This window comes from Lichenostomus cassidix, chromosome 2 (genome assembly GCF_008360975.1).
Source record: "Lichenostomus cassidix isolate B80296 chromosome 2, HeHo_3.0, whole genome shotgun sequence".
In the NCBI taxonomy this organism is placed as follows: domain Eukaryota; kingdom Metazoa; phylum Chordata; class Aves; order Passeriformes; family Meliphagidae; genus Lichenostomus; species Lichenostomus cassidix.
The window spans coordinates 100954118-100978673 of NC_139482.1; the positions used below are offsets into that span (position 1 = coordinate 100954118).

The following is a 24556-nucleotide window of genomic DNA, read 5'->3' on the forward strand; positions in this document are numbered from 1 at the left end:
TAGAAGAGCACAGTCCCCATGTTCTTATGCCTCAAATGCTGGATTTGTTTCCACTCTTTTTTAAACCTTATTTAAGATGATACAGTGGAATAATTAGGGAAGCACTGGGAGATGTTGCACAGAAGTTATAGCCTTTTGTGCCTCATGCAACTTGGGCCTGCTGGGGATTTCTTACTCTGCTGCACAGGGGATTTTGGGCACGGAGCAGGCTGGAGCTGAGCAGAAGGATCCATGACAACACAATTTCCTGAAAACTCTCCCAAGTGGAATAGGGGCTGTAAAAGCCATGGGAACTGTGCCAGAGCTGCAGTCAGAGCCACAGACCAACTGATGATTCACTCACTAGGAGGGGAAAAAAACCCCAAACCCAACTTTATTCTAATTCAGGCATTTTCCCCACTTTTGGGTCTAGTTCTGCAATGCTATGCACGTGCTGAACTCTGGACCTGAAAACTCCATGGACTCCCAGTGAACCACAAGTCAAGCAAATGCTTAAAGATTCATCTCCCATCTCCTCTAGGATCACTCAAATAAATGCAAAGGTGTCTTAAAAACAGAAGTAGATTAACTAGTGTAAATCAAAATCACATTTACAAATTCTTATTGGATCAGGGCCTTTATTTGTACAAGAAAAGACAATTGCAACAAAATAGAATATGGTTTTACTCATTAAATATGAGAAATACTGCTGGTAGCATATGTTCATTTTTTCTTTTTAGCACAGCTTTAGCTACCATAACTTGACGAATCTCTTTTCCATTTTATAAACATTTGGTACGTGTTTTACAAAAAAAGCCTTACTAACAGAAGGTTTAACTAAATAATTGATACATGATTCCAGAATTGAATATTAAATGCACTGGATCTTTTTTTCCACACAGTTGCTACCATAACAGTAAATATCATCCTCAAAGCAGAAAACATAATTTTGAAATCTCATCTGAGCAGAATTATAATTGAGAGTTTGTTCACATACACCCCACATTTATATCCTACCAACATGCCAAAAAATACAGATGTTCATCACAAGATGAGATAAAAGGATGATTGCCAGAGACATAATGAAAATGCTCTGGTTTAATCTATTCATCCCAAGGTACACTGTCCAATTGTTTCAAACATGTTTATTTTACTAATAATTTCAGAAGTTGGGAGAAGAGAATTATCTATTTCCACTCTCTAGTTCCACCCCCTAGTAAAATAGTCTAATGTGTGAAACTTAGAATTAAAAATGAAGGTAAAAAGTTGTTGTTGCTAGTTCTAAATATAACAAATAATGTAGGCTGTGGATGGCTAATGAACACAAATTGTGACTTCCAAAGCTGTATATTTAACCATTTGGCAATGTGACACATGTACCTAAAGGCAGTAAGAAAGTCAGGACAGTAATTCATTTACCTAGAATTTTGGAATAGGAGTAAAATTACAGACTTAATATGTGAGCTGGCTGTGAAATACACTTTGTAGTCCATACAGAGGTTTAAATAACACTGATTATTCAAAGTTTCCAATTTCCTTTGATTCTGAAATATTCTTTGCAAGAGTGGAATATAACTGACTATGCCCTGCATGGATTGTCATTAGTCAAGAGCAGTATTATACATTCTAATTTAAAATTAATCCTGAACTAAGTAATGACGATAAGTCAGACATAAATTTTGAAGTGAAACCTCTTGGCTATAAAATGAAATAGCCAACCAAGCTCACTGGTAAAATTTTTAACAGGTTTTACAGATGTAGCTTGGATAACATCATATACTTTTATTTGGCTGACTTGGAGTAAAAGAACATTCAATAATTGAAAGTATTTTTATTTAAATACTTTTCAAACAAAAAATGTATTATGATATAAGAACATTTTATATGTTATAAAACCACCTCTGACAGAAGATAAAACCCAGTCTTCCTTTTTTTCATTTTCTTTTGTTTGCTTTTGAGCAAAGTCTGTTATTAGTTCTGTACTTCATTTTACAGTTTTCTAAAAGAGGTGTGGAAGACTATTGAGAAATACAATATTTGAGATACTGTTTGGCACCATCACATGAATGGGTCTCTGTGAAGTCAGCCAAAAGTCTTAATGTTGTTCACAGCTGCCAGGGTGAGGAGAGATGCCTCCATGAATTTTACTAGCTCAGTCTCACCTCTCCCAGGGACGACTCAAAGCTGACATAGTTCTCTACCTTCTGCTGCCCTAAACTGCCTGGTGGGTGCACTCTCACTCAGCTTCTGCCCTGAAGAGCTGGCTTTCTGGACATGTCCAGTAGCAGCCAATAAACTAATGCTCTCCACCTGAGAAAATGAGTGTGATGCCTTTGTTCTTAAGACTCCTGTTTGCATGCCGTCAACCTGCCAGACTGCATTAGATGAAATTTAGATGACAGGCCATACAAACCCATAGTGCAGCCTTCCTTTGACCATGAAGATTCCTTTGGCCTAGAAGAGTTGCTTTAGGGTAAGGCAACCTAAGGTAAAGTATTCCTGCCTCCACTGTTAATACCAACAGAGGAACACGGATTGCCTCTGTTTCACTGCTTAGGTTTAGGCAATTTTGTGCACCCCAGCATAGCCCTGGAGGAAGGCAGGCTGAGCACAGAACACATGAGAAGGGTGGTCCCATGCCAAGATGAAGGATGGTTACAGGATTAGCTGGAGCTCCTCAAAGCCTGTCTGAGTTCCTGACACAACTGTGAAATCATGGGCCTATTTCTCACATCCTGTGCTCCAAGAACCTGATGTGCCTGCACTGAGCAGCACAGCCTGTGCTCTGAACCATACTTCTGTTCCAAGAGCAAAATCATGCCATTAGCTGGGGACAGAGCACCACTGAGTTAGTGGATTGCCTTCTGGCTCTAAAATACGATCATCTGATGTTAGCTTAGACAGCTCTACATGTTACTCTACTGGGTAAAGTAAAACTCTGTCAGTGCCTCCAAGATACTTCTCCCTTCACAGAAAGATTGAGAGGTAATTTCAAGAGACTGCTGAAGTGAGGAGACTTGCAGTTATGAAGCCATTTTGCAAGCCCTGACATTTCAAGAAAGAACCTGAAGCCCTCCCTCTTTGCAAACTGCACCTAAAGTTGCATCCTACACCTTGGTGGCACTTCAGTTAGTCCAACAAAAGGGTCAGTGCATTTGTGTATCCTTAAACCTCTTTTTTTTTCATTTCTCAAAGTGAATTATCTCAATTGGATTAGTAAGCATTAAGATATTAATCTGTGCTGATTAACATTCTTTGAAACATAGCTTTTACTGGAGATGAGAATGCAACTAAACACTGAGAGCTGAACCCATGTCTGCTCTGAGTGACATGGGACAGTGCTGAATGCTTGTAGCTTGATGTTCTGATTCATGGTGCTAACATTGCTAATCTGGGCACATATTTTTTAAATAATTGCAGAGTCCTTCCTTCTCTTTCCTGAAGAATAACAGACAAATTTTTCCCTAAGGGCTCCTCCCCTACTATTTATAATGCAGTAATGTAAACTTGTTATTTCTGGTTAAAAATCTAGAAAGATGAAATCTGTTTTGATGACTAGAAGGGTTCACTGACTTGAAAGATTAACAGTAGTTTTAAATCTTGATTAGTTTTCTGTTTTTCTCATTGATATTCTGTAAAAGTATAAACTATAGTCTATCTAGTAAGAGGTACTGGAATTACAGTGAAACCAAAAGTATAACAACAGAATATAAAACCTTGTGGTTTTGTACCATAAGAACAAGTCCCATTTTTTGGGGGTAAACATGATTAGGAAAAAAATTTTCTGTAAATGAGGAAGGACACTACTGATATATTTAAGAAGCTGAGACTGCAATTACCTGGAGGAAGGGAATGGATTCATATAACAACTTTTTTTCCTCTTATTTATAAAATGTGTTTTTTTTCTTTCAGTAGAAAAGTTAAAATGACATCTTAGTCACCAGTATGCATACAAACTCTTTGGCACACCTCCTAAGGAGCCCTAACACCAGTATCCTGAATTAATTCCAGTATAGGTAATTTGGCTTATTACATTTAGAGGCAGTTTCAATTAGACAGAGTGTTTTTCCATTTATACTAAAAACAAATGTGCTGTTTGTGAGACGTGTTGAAGCTGTGTTTCACCTCTGCAAGATCACAGTATTGGGTGTTTTGAATCTTAAATACAACTCGAGTTTACCTTTGTTTATTAGAAGGATATTATGCATGGAAGATTCTCAAAACTTGTAAAATGTGTAACTACAAACTTCATAATAGCTTTGTGATAAAAAATTCCATTTTCATTTTAAGCGTGGGTGGCAAGTCCGTTGGAAATTTCACACAATTATGTTGCTGAAATTTCCTATGAAGTATTTTTTTTTTCTTCCAATCGGTTTTCAGTAAGAAGTCTTTGGACAGGGTTTTATTTACTTGGATGTTTAATCTCTGTTGATAACACAAATTATCATCAGGTAGATCTGAAGAAGACATGGTTCATCATAAAGACTTTTGGGTTTTATTTGCTAAGGAAACATATTTGAATCTATTTAAGAAATGTGTCTTGAATGCTGACCAATGCTGCACATCCTGAGAACCCAAAGACATGAACACATGACTGCTTAGGGCTGGGCCAATACAGGCTTTCCTAGGGAGAATAACACTTTTCTGACACCATTTATATTATAACAAGTCATGCTTTTTAGAAAGCCAGCATCAAGGAGATATTTGCTCTGTCAGAAGAACATTGTATGGATCTCCTCACTGTCATGTGGAGCCCAAAACTCTTTTAAGCATGAAAAGTTGGAGTCATCCCCATTTTTGCACCAATACAGAGAAATGCCACATACCCAACATGTCGACCCCAGGTTCAGGAAAACAAGCCAAGGAAAAGCTAAACCACCACTACATTCTTTCTTTTCCCCTAAGCAAATACAGCCCTTCTGCCTCCTGGGAAGTGAGAAATGACTATGAGGAAAGCACTCCACCCCTGAGGGAAAAGATGGCAGGGACAGGCTGTTTGGGTAGCACAAAGGTGTGGGTGTAGGCACAGGGGCTATTTACCAGTTTGCTGCTAACCTTCATTCCCCTTTGAGTCACATCCATTCTGTTGTAGTCAGCCTTGCTTCCCTTCACAAAAAGGGTCTTTTGTGTGCTTATTAACACTATTAGCACTGGCTGTTTTCTAATTCCAGATAATAATTGAGAAACTCTAATTACTGTAATTACCATGCTCCTGGGGTGAGGTTTTATTTTTTATAATTATTTACAGTGATTTTGTTTGTGAATACTTTGTTATATTAAAAGCATGATAGACAGTCATAAGTCCTTGCAATGCATTTATTTATCAACCACCTCCACTGAATTTCGTCAGTGCATTTCACCATTTATTAATCAGATATTACTAAATTTCTCCTGCCTCAAGCAAGTGGGAGAAAGCGACTACTGACAAACGACAAATAATTTGACATGCCAAGTTTGATTCTGCCAACTAAGTATTAGTACCAACCAACAAGAGCAAAGATGGAGGTGACAGCTAGATGGCACAATTGAATATATTCTAAATCTTTGCAACATGACTCTTCAAGGAAGACAGAAATGTGTGCAAACACTGAAACAAATCAAGAACAACCTGAGACTCTGGCCAATACATAAACATCTTGATCCCATTCCCATAGCTTTTCTATGTCTTTTGGAGTTTTCCCTCCAGAGCAGTCTCTTGGAGTAAGCAAGATGTTCTTCTATTTTATGATCACCCCTACACTGGTGGATAAAAAATTTGTTTCTTATAGAATAATCCACTAGATCATGCTAAGTCTCTCAGGTAAAGATGCTCCCTGAAATAACACTGTCTTCAGTTGCTCAACCACTTACAGACATGGGCATAGAGGCCTCTTGCATTAACATAATCCAAAATACATTACTTTGAAATAGCTTGTTGTCACACTGATATAATTATATGAGTCTTCATTCTCGGTTATGCTTTATATCCATTAGTGTGTGGTTTGGAAAATTCTGATTCTTGGACCATTACCATTAATTACTTGTCATTTTCTTTTTGTGAACTTCGTTGTAAATGAAAAGTTCTTGATCCCAGCATGAAGAAGACAGACCTTTTACAAGGTTGCTTCAATGGCTGCTTATTTGTTTAGGGTTTTTGTAAAAGTTCTCATGTCAACCTAGGCCAACCTTAACTAAGTGCCATTTCATCATCCTTTATCAAAGAACTATTCATGCAACTCAGCAATGCTTTTTCTAAATGACTGTGAGACCTCATTTAGATTTTTAATAAACAGTCACATTCTAATGAGGTCTTCATAAAACTGACTAAATATGTTTAGAAATCATTAGCTTAAATTATCAGTACAAAAGTCTCCTTAGGGAGCCCTGCAGATTTTGTGATAAGACTTCTGGCAGATGGATTAGTGTAACAGTGCAAGCTAGTTCTGAATTTCCACTCAAGCAGTGTAAATGTGAGTGGGTAACAGGCTACCAGATAAAGAGCTAAATGTCCCTCAGGTGGGTTCATTAAAGAGAGAAAACAATCAAAACACATTTCGGTGCCATTTAAATACCAGGTGCACAGCAGTCTGCAGGTGCCAGAAACACTGACAAGGGTCCCTTGCTGGAACACACAAGAGCTTAAAGGGATGCGTGGTTCTGACAAGTGTGCCTCAGATAATGACAGATATTGGCAGATGTACCAGGACCCCGCTGGAGGGTAATGCAGGGACTGAGTCATTTGCAGCAGGTGCCTGCATTAGGGACAGCCTCATGGTGATTCCTCCAGCAGCAATTAAAACAGTCCTGATGCATAATGCTCCAGGGCAAGAAGCAAGTTCCCAGCACCGATTTAATGACTATCCAGCCAGTCCTGGTAAACAAATACACATACACCCCCTCAATGATTAATTCATGAAGGCCTGCACTGTGTTGCAAATATGTTAAATTTTGAAAATTCCTCTCTTCTGAATATACAGAAGAATTTTCCTCCTTGGCTTACAATGGGTCAACATGGTCAAAAAATAAAAATAATAAGCCCCTATAAATCTTATACCAGTTATAGCAATTGAAATAGAAAACCAGAAGTTTGGGAAGGTCATAAAGTTTGCCCTACAGGAATGCTACCAAAAGGTCCATTAAAATCATTACAACTCAAGGTGGCACAGAGCTTGTGTTAGGGGTTGCAGGACAGATGGTGTGTTTATAATTTGCCTCCTTGTTGCTGATGATTCCAGCTCTGGGAGTGGCACAAAAACACCAATGAAGGAGTGACTGCATTGTTCTGTGGCTCATACGATTTTATTTCCATTAAAAGCTCATTTCAATTTCTGCTCTCTGATCTCACCTATGCTGGCCTCCAGAGAAAGTGAGAACAAAGTCATTTCTACCACTGCCAGAAACAACAAAGCTGCAGATCTGTATCCCACTAGGACTCTTGCACCCTGAAGAAGTCTCCACGGCAGCACAAAACATCACTTGCTGGTGAGGGAATGTGCTGTGCACCTAAATGCTGTGAGCACAGGCTGCCAACACTGGCACCAGGACTGGTGTCTCCCTTGCTGACATCCGACAGTTCATTCTAATTGCCGCTTCCAAATACTGACTTTGGGAAAACAGTATGTGGTTTCATGCAGAATGCTATTTTTGCTCTCAGGCTTGTTTATTCATACCCTGAAAACATCCCTTTTTAAGTTGTTCGCTTGGGTACTTATGAATGTGTATAAGCTGTAACAAAGAGGTTTGCTGGAGAGCTTCCTATTCTTACAAATCCATCTGTTTTGAATTGATACGTGACCATCCAGCTATTTCTACCTTTTTCCTCACTCAAGGGACTGAATTTTTAAAGCAGCCTCCATGATCCCTCTTTGTCTCTGCAATTAGTCGTACATGTGTTCCTGCTGCAGGTGTTAATTGCAGTCACAATCCTCATCTTTTTTATATCTAAAAATAATACTGGCACCTGATCTGTTAGCAGGCTTGAGCACACAGATATTGAAATGTTAGGATTTATATTATCAGTTCACAAAGGACATATGGAAGAATAAACTGAGATCGTAAAACTGGACTTGTTAAAAAGGACTTTAACTCACAGCACATAAACAGTGCTCTCTCTCCTAATGCAAATGCCACAGGGCAGAGGGGGTATCAGACACTCCACCAGTGTGAAATTAAAAACATCTCTTAAAACCGAGATGCACTTGACTTCTTATTTCAACCCTTCGATTTACAATAATTGCAGTAGTTCCCATAAAAGCAGTGGGAGTTTCTTTCATACCAAATGAAAGCTATATGCCAAATTCCCAAGCAAATTTTCTTGAAAAAGCCATCCCAGATGAGAACTAAGACAGCAGTGCACAGACAAAGCAGTAAATGAAAATACTCAGTTATTGACAGTTGGGAGAAGCAAAGGAAAAGGTTCTATTCCATACATATTGAGAACAAAATTAGCCATAAAGACTAGAGTAGAAGGCCTACTTTCAAAGTTATCAAGCAAAGAAAGAGAAGTACACAATATCAATCAGGTAACTTGAGCTTTCCTTTACTATCCAGCTCCTGAACATAATCCCCTGATCAACAAAGTTGATGCACAATGCATAAAAGTAATTTTTCTGTTTTAGTCCAGGATGCTTACAGGAAGGAATACCCAAACCACAACCAGATTAATTTAGATAAATATACCAAGAAGCAGTTTCATAGTTTAACTATGTTTTTCAGACATCTGTTTCCAAATTGCTCCCCTTTAGCCTCCCTTAAAAAAAGAGATGATTCCATACCTTGTTCTGCAACAAATTTCCTGATTTTCTTAAGAGGAATGTACATATCTGAGCTATGTACAAAGATATGACACCTCCCCTCTTTGTTAGTCTTTGCAGACTCTGCTGTATGGAATGCAGCTTTATCAGTTACTTTTTCATTGTGCTAATGTTATCAAAGCCAAGCATCCAAGGCATGTTTAAAAATAATTGATAGTGAACCTCTAAGCACAGGCAGTCATACATATTTTATGTGCTATACTTAGTATGTAAGCACCTTGTTGGTCTGTTATTTAATTTTGAAAAGCAAACACCTCGGACGTCTTTCATCTTTTTAAGTACAAAAATCACTTACCCTTCCCACTTCTACGAGATTAGTAACCATGATTATGCTGGCTGTGTTTTCATGCCATACCATTCTCCAGAAGTCATATATTGTCTCCTGCATTGGTCCTGAAACAATAAATCAAATGAAAGGTTACTATCTGAAAGTCTCATGATTGGAAGCTTGTCTCTGGGGAACTTTGTGGAACTGTGACTATACACATATATTCATACCACTATCATCATATTTTTCATTTAGGGTCGGTCAATTTCTTTTCTGTCATCCTACCTATCTGCATTTAAGTATTTTTCTTCTGAAATAGTGTTCTGAAAGAAAGTTAGTTCTCCAGCACTTAGGTATTTATCTCCATAATACCCAGAAGTGGAATTATAAAAAATGGATAACATCACTCTTTCTTTTAGCAATTGGATGATAACCTAGGGAAGGTGTATTTGGAATGAAATGAGCCTCAGTGGACTATGTGGCCTTTCCTGGTTTCTAATATTTTTCTTAGTATACACTATCCATCAAATTAGCCCAGCTCCTAAATTGTAGTTCCTGAAGTAAGACAGAAGTTATGGTTTTTTTGCTGCAGTACATCACTTTGCAAAACAGTGGGGAAAGCAGCAAAGAAACCTGATGGGCCATGGCAGTGTGTCCTCTGCAGTGCTTTCCCTGACACCCTGTGTGCTTCTGCTCATGAACACACCGGGCTGCCTCCAACATAGTGCTGGAGCTGGGTACCAGCTCACAGGAAATGCTATAGCAATGGAAAATGTAAAATGTTGAAAAAAACCACATCTCTTTGTGCATACCTGTCTGTTAGTAGCCTGTATGGCTTACCCATGGTGCTTGGTGTGCCACCCCCATTTTAAACCAGTGCTTTAAAACCACTGAGCCAATAAGAGTAAACAATATAAACTATAGGCTTAACACTCATACTGAATCCATTACGAAACTGTCACACTGCAGTAAACAATTAGGGGCTTATTTAGAGGAATGACTTAAAGCAGCTAATTGGAGAACAAATGGATAATGTATTGGCCTAAATGTTCCTCTAGTAAAGAAGCCAACACTCTTAAGGCATTATGAAACCATATATTCACAGATTTGGGCAGTTTGGCACCCACATTTTGTACTTTGAGCTCCCTTTGAAAATAAAATCTTCACTCTGAATTCAAGTATTTAGTGAAAAATGCAGTAATATATATTACTGTATTATCATGGCAGAGGGCTTGGACCAGATAGTATTTGAAGATCCTTTCCATCCCAAGCCATTCTGTGACTTTGTGACTCTATGACAGTATAGGCAAGCTAAAAGCAACTCACTGGGCAAATAACATCACAATTATGATGTAACTTACTTAGATCTGAAATTTAAGAAAAAGGTAATAGACTAAAACTCTTGAATTTTTAAAAAATTGTATTTATTTACAGCACTTCCAAATTATAATTTTTCTACCCATAATTTGCACAGATAATTTAAAGAAGTTATGCATTCTCCCCCTTATTTTATCTCTCTTTAAAAATGATGCATATATTATTAATTTTCTTGTAGCCACTCAACTTGTCTTTCATTGTTTTGGTTGTTCATGTAACAGGAGAAAAAGCCATTTAAAACAACAGGAAGCTACGACTGTTAGAACATGAGAAAAGTCAGAAGGTCTTAGAGTAGAATTAACAGCAGAATCTGAAACTACAGTTTCTGAATTTACTAAATTCAAGCTGACGTTATGGCTGCAAAATTGAACACCTTCTTTTCTTCTTTTAATTAACAGCACAGAACAGGTGACACTTCTGTGATATTTCATTCTGAATTACAACAAGAGTCAAATCATTCTCCATCATATGAAAATTTACAGCTAGTATTTTACTTCTGCCTAAGTGTCCTGGACATGTAATACAGTCATGGTCCAAGTGCAATTTTCAATGTCACAGTAATATAATTAGTATACATTATAGTGAAAGTTTAGCTTGTGTTTTAATATTCTAGGATTCAATGTAGTTTTCTCTGGCAATTAAAGTCACAACAGCACTGGGAAGGTTTTGTGCCAGCCTCTCCTACTGATATAAGGAAGCAGAGTATTTTATTCAGTGTAGAAAAATCTCTGTATAGCTCCTTTTTTCCTCTTAAATCTGAAACAAATATTCAGCTACATTACTGTTGCTATTATCTTACATGGAGCATAGCTAAAAGTAGGATTAGAGAAAGGTGGTCTTCCACTAAGAGTAATGTCCTGGAAAAAGCCTGCAAGTTCATGACACATTATTAACATTACACTTGATCAAGGACAAAAAATAACAACATCATTACTTCAAGAATTTTGGTTTAATGGAGAAAATCTAGATGGCTCCACTGCATTCTGTCTCCATGGGACTGTGTGATGTTTCAAGAATTTTAAACTGAGGATATATTTGGTAATGCTGCAGGAAAGGTAAAAAAAGATCTTCTGTCTACACAGGTCTTGTCCCCTTGCAAGAAGCCAGAATCTTTGAGAAATAGAGGGGAAATGTAGCAAGTTTCTTTATTTACTAATTCAGTTTTCTTTCCTACAGATTCACTTGAGATACAAGACAGTTGGGTCCTACATTGTAACAGTCATTCCTTTTTGAACGGCTCTGGGATAATCTGCAACAATTTATTCCAGATTCTTTTTTTTTTGCCTACAGACAGCATAATTAAATTGTGATTTAAAGATTCCTACATTTCAAATCCAGAAATCACAAATTACAACTGGGAAGAGATCCTAAACACTGGTTTATTCCTGCAGATTTTGTATTTGTCATTTTCTATTTAAAAAAGGTAATAAATTAAAAGAAAAATAAATCTTTAGAAGAAGTAATGTCATTTTTCAGGCCTGAGAAAAAGCTGAGCTCTAACAAATCTTTCAAGCTTGATTCCAAATGTACTTCTAGAAGAGATGTCCTATTCTGCAGTGCAGAGTATGTTCTTCTCAATCTTACTATCCAAATAAGACAATCATAATTAAAAGTGCTTGACAGGATTTCTTTCTCTCCTTTCATATTCTCACACGTTTTCTTGCTTTTCTGCTCCAATTCATGAAGCCTCCAAACTTTTTTCACATTCAGGACACCGAAAGAAAAAACCCTACCCCAAAATCTACCTTAAGAGTCTCAGAAAGTAACTCTTCTATACCTCATTTTTCTTCTTGACATTAAAAAAAATATTTTCTGACATATGAATAAGTTATTACTTGTCTCCAGCGAGAATTGAAAAGCATTAGAGGCTAGGTAGGGTTGTGAGATTTATTGTCCTGAAGAACTGAACAATTTGATTCCAGAGACTCATGGTGGGGGGAGAAAGAGCTTATAATTGTTCTAAGCATCAGCTTAACAGATGTTTGCACAATAGGCAGAAAGGTTATTCTCAGCAGTTGCCCCCTTGCAGGAGGAGAAGGTCTGAAGAGAAGGTACTGTGCTACCCGACAGAAAGCCTGCGGTGCACCCCATTAGCTCCACAATACAGCACTTGGTATCAAAGATCTCTGCTGGGAAAAAAAAGAGATCAGCAACACACTGCAACCAGAAGATGAAAAGCAAAGGAAAATAAGAAAAAGAAATCAACCCTCCAAACCCCCAGCTAATTAAATGCACTATTGAAAAAACTCAACAGAAACGATTGGTTGTATATATTACAACAATTGCTTGCATTACCAGCAGTAGTTAGTTGCTGCTCTGGGAACACAAACATATTAGGAAATGGAACATCACACAGCTTTTAAGAATGGTTTAGGCTCTTTAAAGCTGCTTTTGTAACCAGAGCTTTCTAGAACCTCCATTTCTGCTTGCTATTGTGAGACCCAGTTCTAACAACTGGTATTGCTGCTGGGGTATGTGATCAATTTGAATGTGATGAACTAGCCCAGAATACAGGAAAAAGTGTTCAGATGTAAGGAATAAAGCAAGCACACGAAGAAACAAGTAATGCCTGAATCCTGAAACACACATGGCACTTACTCACAGGGGACTTTTAAATCTGTGGGTCATTTTTCAATTTCTAGAAAAGCAAACAGCTTAGACAAGAAACAAATAGCTTCTAAAATATTTTCCTAAAACAGAATGTCAAATCCACAAGCTAACATTTGGTCCACCTGAGACAAAGTTCAGTGATAGATATTAAAGCTAGAAATGTGCAGAAAATGAACAGATACCCCTAAGCTCCAAAGGCTCCCCAGGGACAGTGCATGGGCAGTGGGAGCCATAAATATGTGCTGATAGAGGCAGGGGACTGACAAGATGCAAGACTTATACCTGCAGCAGTTAAACTCCATCTAGAGAAGAGAGGAAAAAATACTCCTTACAGTGAGCAGACGCAACCACACCGCATGAGGAGGTGATTACAAAATGGTCCCTTCACCTACTGGTTACTGCAGTTTCTGGCAGCAGTGATAACTGCCTTCACTTTTTACTGAAGCAAAACCTGCTGCTTGCTGCTGTGACTACCTACAGCTTGACTACTGAAAGACACTTAGCTAATATGCCTACTTCGAGGGAGCTGCATTTTAGCCCTCATTCTTTTACTATGTATGTTCCCTTCAAAATGAACTTGAGGCACAGTAAGTGTTTTCTTATTAAGAGATATGGCTGCATGGCAACAACAATGACAACAAAAGCCCAAAAGCAATGATTCCCTTTGCAACTACACTGTCAAAAAAAACCCCAAACACATTATGTAGCAGAAATTGTCTAAAATACACTCAAAAGCATAAAACCAGAGGGGAATAAAACACTGGGAGAGGATACTACAAGTTAGCAGATTAAGAAGTTCAAGAGTTCTTGTTTTCCTAATAAACCTCTTGAGACAGATGTAGCTGTTAGCAGCATAACTTATTTCACAGGAGGAAGCACAATGACAAAGTTGCACTGCCAGTCCAGAGATCTGATAATCCATAAGCATATGTTGTTTGCTCTTTTAATCACGCTAGAATTTGGAGGTAAAAACAAAATACCCTTTCAGAAAAAGGTATGCAAAAAACTGCAGCTAATTTTCACTTTACACTATAAACATCTCTGACTGCAGGTAAGGGAACATCTCCTGTAACTGGAATACATTTTTTCCTTACTCAATAAGGCAATATGCCCAAGATTTTACCAACAGGAATTTGCAGGTGCATCATTATGTGACCAAGTTTTCATGACTGTTCAGTTCTGTTAAGTCTCCCAGTTACCTCCTGGGAAGCTCAAACTCATCAGCAGCTCTGCAAACCTGGGCACCTCCTTAGGTGACCAGGTGTAGGCTAAGGACTGTAAGACTGAATTCTGCTTTTTTATAAAGTAAACCGTCTTCATCTTTCTATCTAAAATACTCAGCTTACTATTAAAAAAAGGTACAGATCCCAGTTGTGCTGACTTAGCCAACTTGTAAGATAAACTGCTGGTTCAGTATTTCTTTGTAATTCCATGGCCACACATCAGTACAGCTGTTGCTGAATCATCTTTGCCCTCCCAAATGAGCTGGTTTCTGAATGGAAGGTACTTTGAAGATCTGATCAATTGCTGATAATCTGATTTTTCAGGGGCAGACTTCACCACTGGCTAGTTGAATAGTTATGGTAGCATGTGTTGAACTCTCACTCATGCTTCCAGGAGTTCTTAACAGTTTAATGCCTCCGTGAAATCCAGAAAAAAAGCTCTGCTATGAAAACTTCAAAAATTCAGGCAATGATTATGCAGTCTTTCTGCCATAAATCCTCTCAAAATAGGTTCAGACATTTGTTTTCCACTGTAACATATACCCTTAAATTAACTTTAAAGGTTTACACAGGAACATTTTCATAGGCACACTATGTACGTTCCTATTATATGAACAATTTTGAAATCTGAGATAAAGCTGTAGTCAAGATACCACTACACCATATGGGCCCACTGCTCACCACTAGCTATCCAAATGCATACAGATCTGTCTTTTATGTTTTTAGGTCTCAAGAAAATAATGATGAAAGAGAATCAGGTCACATAACCTGGATGTCTTCTAAATTCTTTAATGAAGTCCTCCCAAGTTTGTTCCAGAAGCTAAAACAGCACTGAGGGTAAAAGGTACACCCCAGTGCCAGCCACCTGTTCACTTTTACTGAAGTCTCGTCCAGGCCTATGACTGTAACAATTAGCACACTAAAAAGCAAGAGACATTTGTACTGGCAAAACTTGGCCACTAATGCTTCAGTGTTATTTATTAATTACTAGTTTCTAGCGGTCATACACATTTTATACACTAAAGAATCTCAATGAAATTAAACAAAACCCCTGTCATGAGCTGAAAAAACACATCCTTGCTTTTATCCCTTTATTTCATTTGAATTTGTATTTAATTCCAATGTTGAGTGTGATGACATTTGAAAAGCACTTTCTAACTTTAGCTTTCCAAATATTAATTATTACATGATCTTCAGCAGGGCTATATTGTAGTTTTACAGCTATGCTGGATTTCTTGATAAAATCTTCCCAAAAATGTCTCTTGCCTTGATAAAAATATAAATAAATGAAGTTGTGGATGGCTTATCAATAAGGCTGGTTCCCTATAGGTATGTTGCGCCAGCAAGGAAGCCTGAGGCTATGGCTACTCTCATGAGGTATGGAAAAATCCTCTGCCCCAGTCTTAGACCTTATTTTAACAATTTCTCCATTGCAGTAGATTCAGAGATTGCACGGAGAGAAGCCACTTGCTAGCAGAGGCAGTAATGAACTCACAGCCAGGTAAGAAAAGATACCATTTTGTAAGCAAAAATTCTACCAGAACTTAATTCACATATAAATAAAATAGTTTGTTTTCTCCCAACACTAGTTTTAACTCAGGCTTCAGAACATACCATGCATATCAAATATATCTGAGTTGCAGCCAGTCCACCATTTATTTTTTTGGCCTTTTGTAACCATACCACCTTATAATGTCTACCCTCAAAGAAAACAGTATGCAGCAACACTGTTCCACTGTCAGTAAGAAACAGATCTGACTGAATCCTGTTAGCTTGACATTTCAGGAAAATGCTGCTTATTACGCAAGCTGAAATGCTTTATTGGGATAAATCTGGCCCAGTGCAGCTACTGGTAACATAGAAGCTTTCTACTCTATCCTTTGCTCTGAAAAATACAGCTTTCTCTCATTTCCAGCCAAGGAACAGCAGTGAATAGTAATTGGCTGATTTTCAAGTACAAACTGAATCCTACCTGCATCAAGCTAGCCAGTCAGCAAGCCCTGCTGCCTGCACACCGCTATATGTGAAAATTGGCTTTCACAAAATGAAATGTTCAAAGTGCTTTCAAGTCCCATTAGCTTTCAACAAGGCTTAGATTACTAAGTGACTGAGGAGCATGTGGAAATTTTATGTGTATTTCCCACAGGACTGACCAGTGCTTTGGCTGGCTTTCTATACCACCTACTCCTATGTTTAAGGAGTCAGCACTAGACCTTTAACAGGAAGAAGAGAAGATTGACCTGCAAATTCTCCATTTCTTTCCAAAAATAAAAGGAAAATAAAAACATTGCTATTTACAATGTACAGTAGTGGGGAGCCAGAGTCCCAGTGTTTTATGAAATAATGCAAGTGTTTCACAGATAGCTAAAATTAAAAAAAACCTCCATTCTGAATTCCCAGTTTAATATAGAGATACTTAAAAATATATATCCTTTGAGCAATGACAAAACTGATTACTCCAGAGATTTTTTCCTTTGAAATTGCTCTTTTCATAGGACTAGATAATCAGTTTGAAAATGCATATTTTCTATGTGTATGTATATTCACATGCACATCAACTGTTGGCTGGAGCTGGATCATTTCTCTTGCTGGCATTTCCTCTGATCCTGTTCCACAGGGATTCTGTGGCTAGTCAGATGGGGGAATGTGGTATTTATTCTCTGGAATATCATATGGCATTTTCTTTTCTTTATTGATACAGATCTAACTGGGTTGGAACAGTGCACATCTCAATGCATTATTTTGCCTGCATTATGGTACCATCTAAAAATCCCAGTCTGGGACTGGAGCTCCACTGGAGCAGAAGTGCATTACATATTAAATGCCCATGAATACACTTTTTATACAGTGTATCAATACACAGCAACCACAACATGACAGCTTCTACCATTTCTGAAGAATCTTACCTGTTCCTGATCCTGATCAGATCTTATCTGTTCCTGATCTGAACATTTCCACCATCTTAGGAAATAAGTCATTGCTGCACTTATTTTTAAGTCTGAGACCACACTTTATTTGTGCACTCTTGACAGGTGCTATTTAAGACATTTTTATAACATTACAGCTAATGCTGGCAGCTAAGTTTCCATCTAATAAAGTGTTACACACTTATTGATTGGCATTTCTCCACAGCTAGATTTCCAATACTAGCTCAGTTTGCTCTATTTGAACAAAATAAAATGAAAATGTCATATGGTTTCCCAAAGAATAAATAGCACATTTCCACAACACCTTTTGACTACTCACAGAAGTACTGCCGACTGGTAACAGAAGAACTGGCAGCAACAGAAATTGTCCAGATTTAAACAGTTAGCCTGAGATGAGACAAAGCTGAATGCAATAAAAGCTGTGTACATAGTACTCCTGTCCACGTATGCACCCTTATACCACTCAAGAAAGGTGCTTTTTCTGATCTTAACTGCAGGAAACTTAAAAAGAAACCAAACAAACCATCAAAAAAGTAGTCGTAGTTTACTGTAGTTCATCCAGTATAACTGAAGCACTCTTTCTTTCATATAATTTGCTTGCCCCACAGCAGAGATGTTTAATGGTCTGCTCCTCTCAACATTTGCTCAGACTGGGTATATCCAATATCTTCCAAATTACATGTAGCACACCTGGGGGTTAGGAATTCCCTAGTGAAGGTTATGTGGGACACCTGAATAATCCCAGAACCTTGAATCTTTACCTTGCAGCTTTTAAGACAGCACAGCCAGACAGTGGCTTGCAGAGAGTGTGCTTCAGGTTTTTCTTCTACAAAACAGGAAAAAGTTGAATAATGTAATTGTAACTAGAGGTCTTGATGTATTTTCCGGTGGAGTGTACTGGCTCCAGAAAAGTAGGTCTCACTCCAACATGGACCTTCTTTCTATGTACTACAGACATTTTAATTGTTTAATTATACTCAAGCATGTTGGAAAAATGATGGGGCACTCATCTGGGAACCTGAGACATAGGTATGAACACATTCAGAAGAAACAGCAACAAGAGGAATTGGCTGTCTGTCTGAGGTCACAGCTCGGACTGAAGGCTTATTCCAGGAGGCTTGACACCGTGGTTCAAACCTGAAATGTCTTTGTGAAAGCAGTCCAACAGAAAGTTTCAGTTGCTGAATCAGTGTTTTCCACCAAGAAAGCTGTTTTTGTTTCTAATTTGTGCATTCTTCTCAATAAGCATGATTTGCATCATGGAAATATGAATACCTATTAATCACTCATTCTAAATAGCTCATCTGAGCTTGGAAAGACTAACACACAGAGAAATTTTTTTGTAAAAAACATGCTGCATCTAACATTTACAAAACAAAAGTCATAAGTAATTGACTTGTTGGACTGTGTTCCTCATATCAACTTGTAATGCAGAATCAATTTTGATGATGGATGAGAAGTTTAAGATCATTTTATCCCCTTCAATAGACGGTTCCTTAGGGAATGGACAAAAGAACCTAATTAGTCTTTTGCATTTCTACTTTCTATTTCCATGTTGAGTCAATCATAAGCATCAGGATGTAATAAAATCATCACTATTCTCTAGCTCAAAAATATGAGTTCATTTTGGCTACTTGTTTCTTTTATTTTTCCCCAAGGACCTTATTGTGAAGGAATGTTGCTCATGCATATGAGCAAGATACTCAGATGATGTATTTTTTAAACTTGTACTGGGAGTTTAAGTGCATTAACATGAACACTTTACCTAGATGAACAAACAAGATAATTTAGTCGACATTAAAGCATAAGTAAAAATGCTAGAAAAAACATCTGTCATAATTTATTGTCCTGATAAGTATCTCGTGAGTGAGATGTATCACTCAAAATATATTTTTATATTTAAGGGTAGAGAACATTGGTACATTTATTTCTTGCTCACAGAAACAGTCAGTATTAAACAACTATTAGTCAGATCAAAATACACAATAAAGTCATTAAAAATAAATGTGTATTTAATATTTTTCCCTTTAATAACAAAATAATAATGGTAAAAATTAAATCTGCATAACAACAAATTCTCTCAACACTAATATTTGTTGTTATCTTTCAGGACTGCTTGGTTATTTTTACCACTTCAAGTAGGAAAGGTCAACACTAACATTTCAATTCTGCTTTTTCGTTATATTTTATGGGAGACTGCAGTATTTGATATACACTGCAAACAAGGGAGGCCATTCTAACATGCCAAGTGTATTTGTGCTTAGTACAGACACAATACATGAGCATACTTGCAACAGAATGAGATTTAGCAGCAGCAGAGGGAATCTCCACAGTCTACATCTGAATATGCAACTGCATGGAAGAATACAGATGGACAGGGAAAGAAATTAATCCAATAAGCCCGTATATTTCCTTTTTTTTCCCAAAGGCAGTGCTTCAAAATCACCCAGACTGTAATGCATTGGGGGCCATATCAATATAGAGATTCCAGTTGCCACCAAAGGATATATGAGAAAGAAAAGATGACAGATTTCAAAGATAAAAAAAAACAAAAACCAACCCAAAAACCAAACCTGCCTTATTTGTTTCTTGATACATTTGTTTCTGAAATACATTGTGTTTTGTAAATTTGTTACACTCCTTTATTTTTCCTAGCAGATAAGAACAAAAGCCTTCTTCCTCCACACTGCTGAAGACCATCTGGTAAATAAACTTCACAGAAAAAAAGATGCTTTGACTATGTGACTTTTCTGACAAACTGCATTTCTCTGCCTCTTTTCTTCTTTAGCATTAGGCTTCACTGATTAACAGGTGTGTTACCAGTACTCTGTCAAGGGTGCTAGGTGCTCTCCTCACCAATCCAAATTTATGACTGATTCTTTATCGAAGATGGAAAACTTATCGCATGTCAGCTTTTCATAATTTGCCTTCTCCTAAAATACAGACATGCAGGTGAATTTGTAAGGCTGATGCTGTATATATCTTCCTTGGACAAAAAATGGATTCTGTGCATAATATAGGCAATTAGGAGTCTGAGCAACACTTATAGATGGTTACCTCCATAATGATCTTTCCTGCAAGTATTTGGTTCACAAGGATGATTTGCTCATCTCTTGAGTTTCAGAAAGATGATAACTTCCTTGTTTGCAGAATGTATTTTATAGTTACATATTTTTAAAGAGGACAAATATATTAATTTGTACACAACCTTCTGTTTTCTACACTACAACCTTGAAACGTTTCTCTTTGTCTGTTTTGCCTCTAATTATTTACTGGAGTCTCTCATTTCTTTTACTTCCTCCTTCTGATATGCAAAGATCTGTTTTAACTTTTCTAGGCTGATTTTCACAACAGAGAAATCAAACCAATATCTTGTGTTTGAGGCAGAGATCTATATATGCTCTGAAGACCTTTACATCTGATTTACTGCTCAGTCTGTATGGGGAAGAGGATAGGAAGAATGCTTTTTCTTCCTCTGTAGCTTTGACAATGGACTACAGAAAAATCATTATTTTCTCAAACTATTGTTTCACAAGCCACATTGACAAGCAAGTGAAAGAACAGCCTGCATGGGATTTAGGAATTTATATTGGCAAATAAATATTAAATAATTATTAATATGATATCTAGAGCATGTTTGTACTTTCAGAGAATTTCCAAAGGTATATGAAAGGCAGGCATGTATTCCATGCAAAATGTAGCCACACATGGGGAGAATGCAAGTGCCTTCACCTAGCAATGAACCAATGGGCAGTTTTCTAACACTGCTCCTGTTTCACTTGGTTCATACACAAAGATTCAGGGAATCTTTGTAAAGGGTCTCTAACTTCTGAATGCGTTTGAGTAGTGCAAGAAGTAACTTTGGCATTTGTCACCACTATTGCAAAACAGGTGAACATGGCTCTGTAAAGCCTTGCCTATTCAAAGGGGGGCTTAAGAATGGGCTTATCTCTCTGACTGAAGACAGATGGCTTCAACCACCTTTTTAACGTTTTAAAGATTAAGAAGTAAAGAACAGCATCAAACACAGTTGAATCTTCAAGATTAATACAGGTACATAGAATTCAATTGCTTTGTATATATATCATGAAAACAGCCTGGCTGTTTTCAGTCCCACATCCTGCAAAAATTGACAGCATCTATAAAACTGAAAAATTGAGGAGAACTATTTTGCCTTGCTGGTATTCAATTCTCCCTGAAGTAATTTCAAATGTTAATATTCATATGGAGGCTAAAACCACAGAAGCAAAAGTTTCTTTGTAAAGAGAAGTGTGGAGCTTCCACACTGCTGTAGTTGTGACAACTTTTGCGACATAAAAACAAAAAAACATGCCAAGGAAGTTAAGAGTATTGTTATTCAATGCACTATTTTATGCTTCAGATGCCTAAAAGGGAAGTTTCAGTTTGAAAGAAAATGTGTTTTTGTTTCTGAAAACCCTTATTAAAATGTTCACACAGCACATACAGTTGTGTGTGGAAGAAAGACAAGTATTTTGCAGAAAAGAGAAGGAATATGAAAGGGGTTATTAGAGTGGCAAGTTTATGCTGCTGTAGTGAAGACTGTAAACATTTTCCTTGTAAATATTTATTTTCAAAAGTTTCTAACTTATACCTAAAAAACTCCTCCTGACTGAAACTTGACTTGATGTCTGTCTCCATAATAAGCAATACAGAAAGCAATTTAGCATCTGCAGCTTTACAACTGCATACAGAGGAAAACAAAGGAGGTTGAAAGGCTACACTGGGCCATTGTATCTAAAATTGCTTTATTTTCAGGAGTAACTTTTTACAGTCATTAAGATATGCTCTGAAGTACTTCCACAAAACATCTAAGATCTGTCTCCTCTGCATGCTGCAGCAAGCAGAGACACTCTGAACTGTGAGGAGTATTCAAAAGCCTGAGATGCACAAAAGAACACATTTTATACATAAAGACATGCAGCCTGCATGTGAGTATCTGCTGTTTCACACATGACCGATCTGCTTGAAAACCAGCCCTGGTGGAAATGACCATGAGTGATGCTGTAGAACTGTGTTGACATTCATTTGTCACTCATCATTTACAGTTGCTGGTGCTGTGGTGGAGGAAGCACCCAAACCCTTGACAGAGACTTGCCAAAAGAAACTACAACATAGCTCAGTAAACTAACTGAGCTTCAGGAGACACAGAACAAATAAATATATTTGTTTATATATTTGTTTACATATTAAAATATGAACCAAATTATTTTTTCCTGCTCAGTAATCAAGGTCAGACATGGTAGATCAGAAGTCATACAATAGTCAGAACATCCAGCAATGTGTGTAAGAATAAGCACTGTACAGATACTCAACCTGATGCTCTCACAGAGGGACCTGGTTAAAATTCATTGATTACCTAACTCCTGTGAAAAAATAACCCTTAGCTGCCAGTAAATTGAACAGATCATACAAGAGCTCAATATTCTCCTATAAAAAGAAGAATTATATCCATGGGAACAAGGGATATATAAAGCAAAATAATGAGTTTTAAATTGCACCAGCCTGCTGGTTCTGCATGACCCAATATGCTGGCTTTTGACGAGGGATTCTTTTTAATCATGGTGACTCAGGTGCAGATCCCATCTGTTGATGCCAATTACAGCAGATCACCAAAAGTCTTTATTAGCTGTAAATTCAGTCTACCACTCACATTATACTTATCACATAAAGGAAAATTGATATTAATTTTATAATTGAAATTGCACACTCTGAATGCATTACTCTTAAGAGCTGAAGTAAAATAATTTTTGATTTTTTGTTGAGAAAGTCTCCATTAAGAAATTCTTTCAAAAAATGTTTCCCCCTGCAAATACAAGGTAGCAGCAGGATGCTATGAATACCAAGGTGGAAAGCTACCAGTCTGCAAGTCAGACTCTGGTTAGTATGGAAGACAGTAACACTTCAATAAACAGGTGATTAGGCAGCTCCCAGCTCTGTTAAAAGCAGATTGGTAGTCTATTACAAACTGATTAAATTTGCCACTTCTTCACTTCAAACAATTATATTTGCTCATTAACACCTGATATGTTGAATGCAGCTTAAGAACATAGGAAAATTAAACATCAATCATTCTAACTCCTCAGAGATTTAAAACTGACTCACATAATGATATTTTCCTTCAAAGAACAATAGGCATGTGCACCTGTGAAAGCTGCTGTGGAGGAGAAAAGGGAGAATGGGAAAAGTTATTTAAAGACTGATGAAAAGTAGATATCAAGGGATTTAAACATGCAGCTTAACTGTTGTGCTGCACTGATGTGTTCATACATATCTGATGAAAGTGTGCTCTAAAACAGACCATGAACATTGCTGGCTGCACTGCAAGCTGTGACACATGACAGGCTTATTAGTAAGGCAGACATAGAATAGAATCATGGAATATCCTGGATCATTGAGTCCAGCTCCTGGCCCTGCACACATCATCAAGAATCACACCATGTGCCTGACATGTCCAAATGCTCCTTGAACTCTGGTGAGCTTGGTGCTCACTTGGTGACCACTTCCCTGGAACACATGAAGGCATAGTCTGACATGTGAAACAAATGTGTTTCCTTCATTGTTAATATAGATATTTAAGGGAGTTTTGGAGATGATTCCCAGTTATTTTATCACCTTTGCAAAAGACAGAGGCTGCATCTTACTGGAAGTGTGCTTTATCAGGAAGCTGGGATACTGGAGAGCAACATTAACTAGTGTTTACACAACTACATCTATCAGGATGTTGCAGAGAACCACAAAAAGCAGAAAAGTATTTTCAACCCCATTCTGATGATGGGAAAGCTGAGATAGAGGAAGGAAAAGAAACTTTCTCATGATTCTTCATCAGGCCACAGACAGAACCAGACAGAGTACACAAACTTTTGAGATCAGTGTTCTTCATTCCTCCAAACTAGAGGTACAAACCCACTTTCCAACTGGCCTTAAAAAGTAAGATGTTAAAGATGTAAACCACAAAAAACATCACATCCAGATAATTTTGAGCTTGCTCTAAATGGTATGCCTATTTTTAAATGAATTTTACATTCTTCAGAGAATCTGTTTCTTACTCAATACACCATGGGAGGGGTTAGGCATCCCCGTGTGCACTTAGCTGCACCTGTACAAAACATATTGATGGGACCTGCCTGCAAAATTGACATTTTTCACCTATTTTTACAACTTGGAAGAAGGTTAGTTTCTACTCATCTTATTCTCTCTCTTGACTACGCACTTCTTGACACTGTATGAGGAAAAAGCGTAGCAAATAAACTGTTGGGACTTGCTGTGGATCTGGTAAACAGACCTTCAACACGTTTTTTATACATAATTCCACACTTGGTTTTAAGACCTGAAAGTACAAAACTTCAAGCTTGGTATTTG

At 37.5% G+C, this 24556-nt stretch overlaps 1 protein-coding gene across 9 annotated transcripts in view; it reads right to left on the reverse strand.

Annotated features, from left to right (window-relative positions):
• The window catches only part of PTPRM (protein tyrosine phosphatase receptor type M), a 445877-nt gene that overhangs the window by 25073 nt on the left and 396248 nt on the right, over positions 1 to 24556 (reverse strand). For all 9 annotated transcript variants that reach the window (XM_085052574.1, XM_085052569.1, XM_085052577.1 and 6 more), the window contains one exon: positions 9067 to 9164. In XM_085052574.1, the coding sequence (XP_084908700.1) occupies positions 9067 to 9164 (98 nt within the window). The remainder of the gene's footprint in view (positions 1 to 9066; positions 9165 to 24556) is intronic.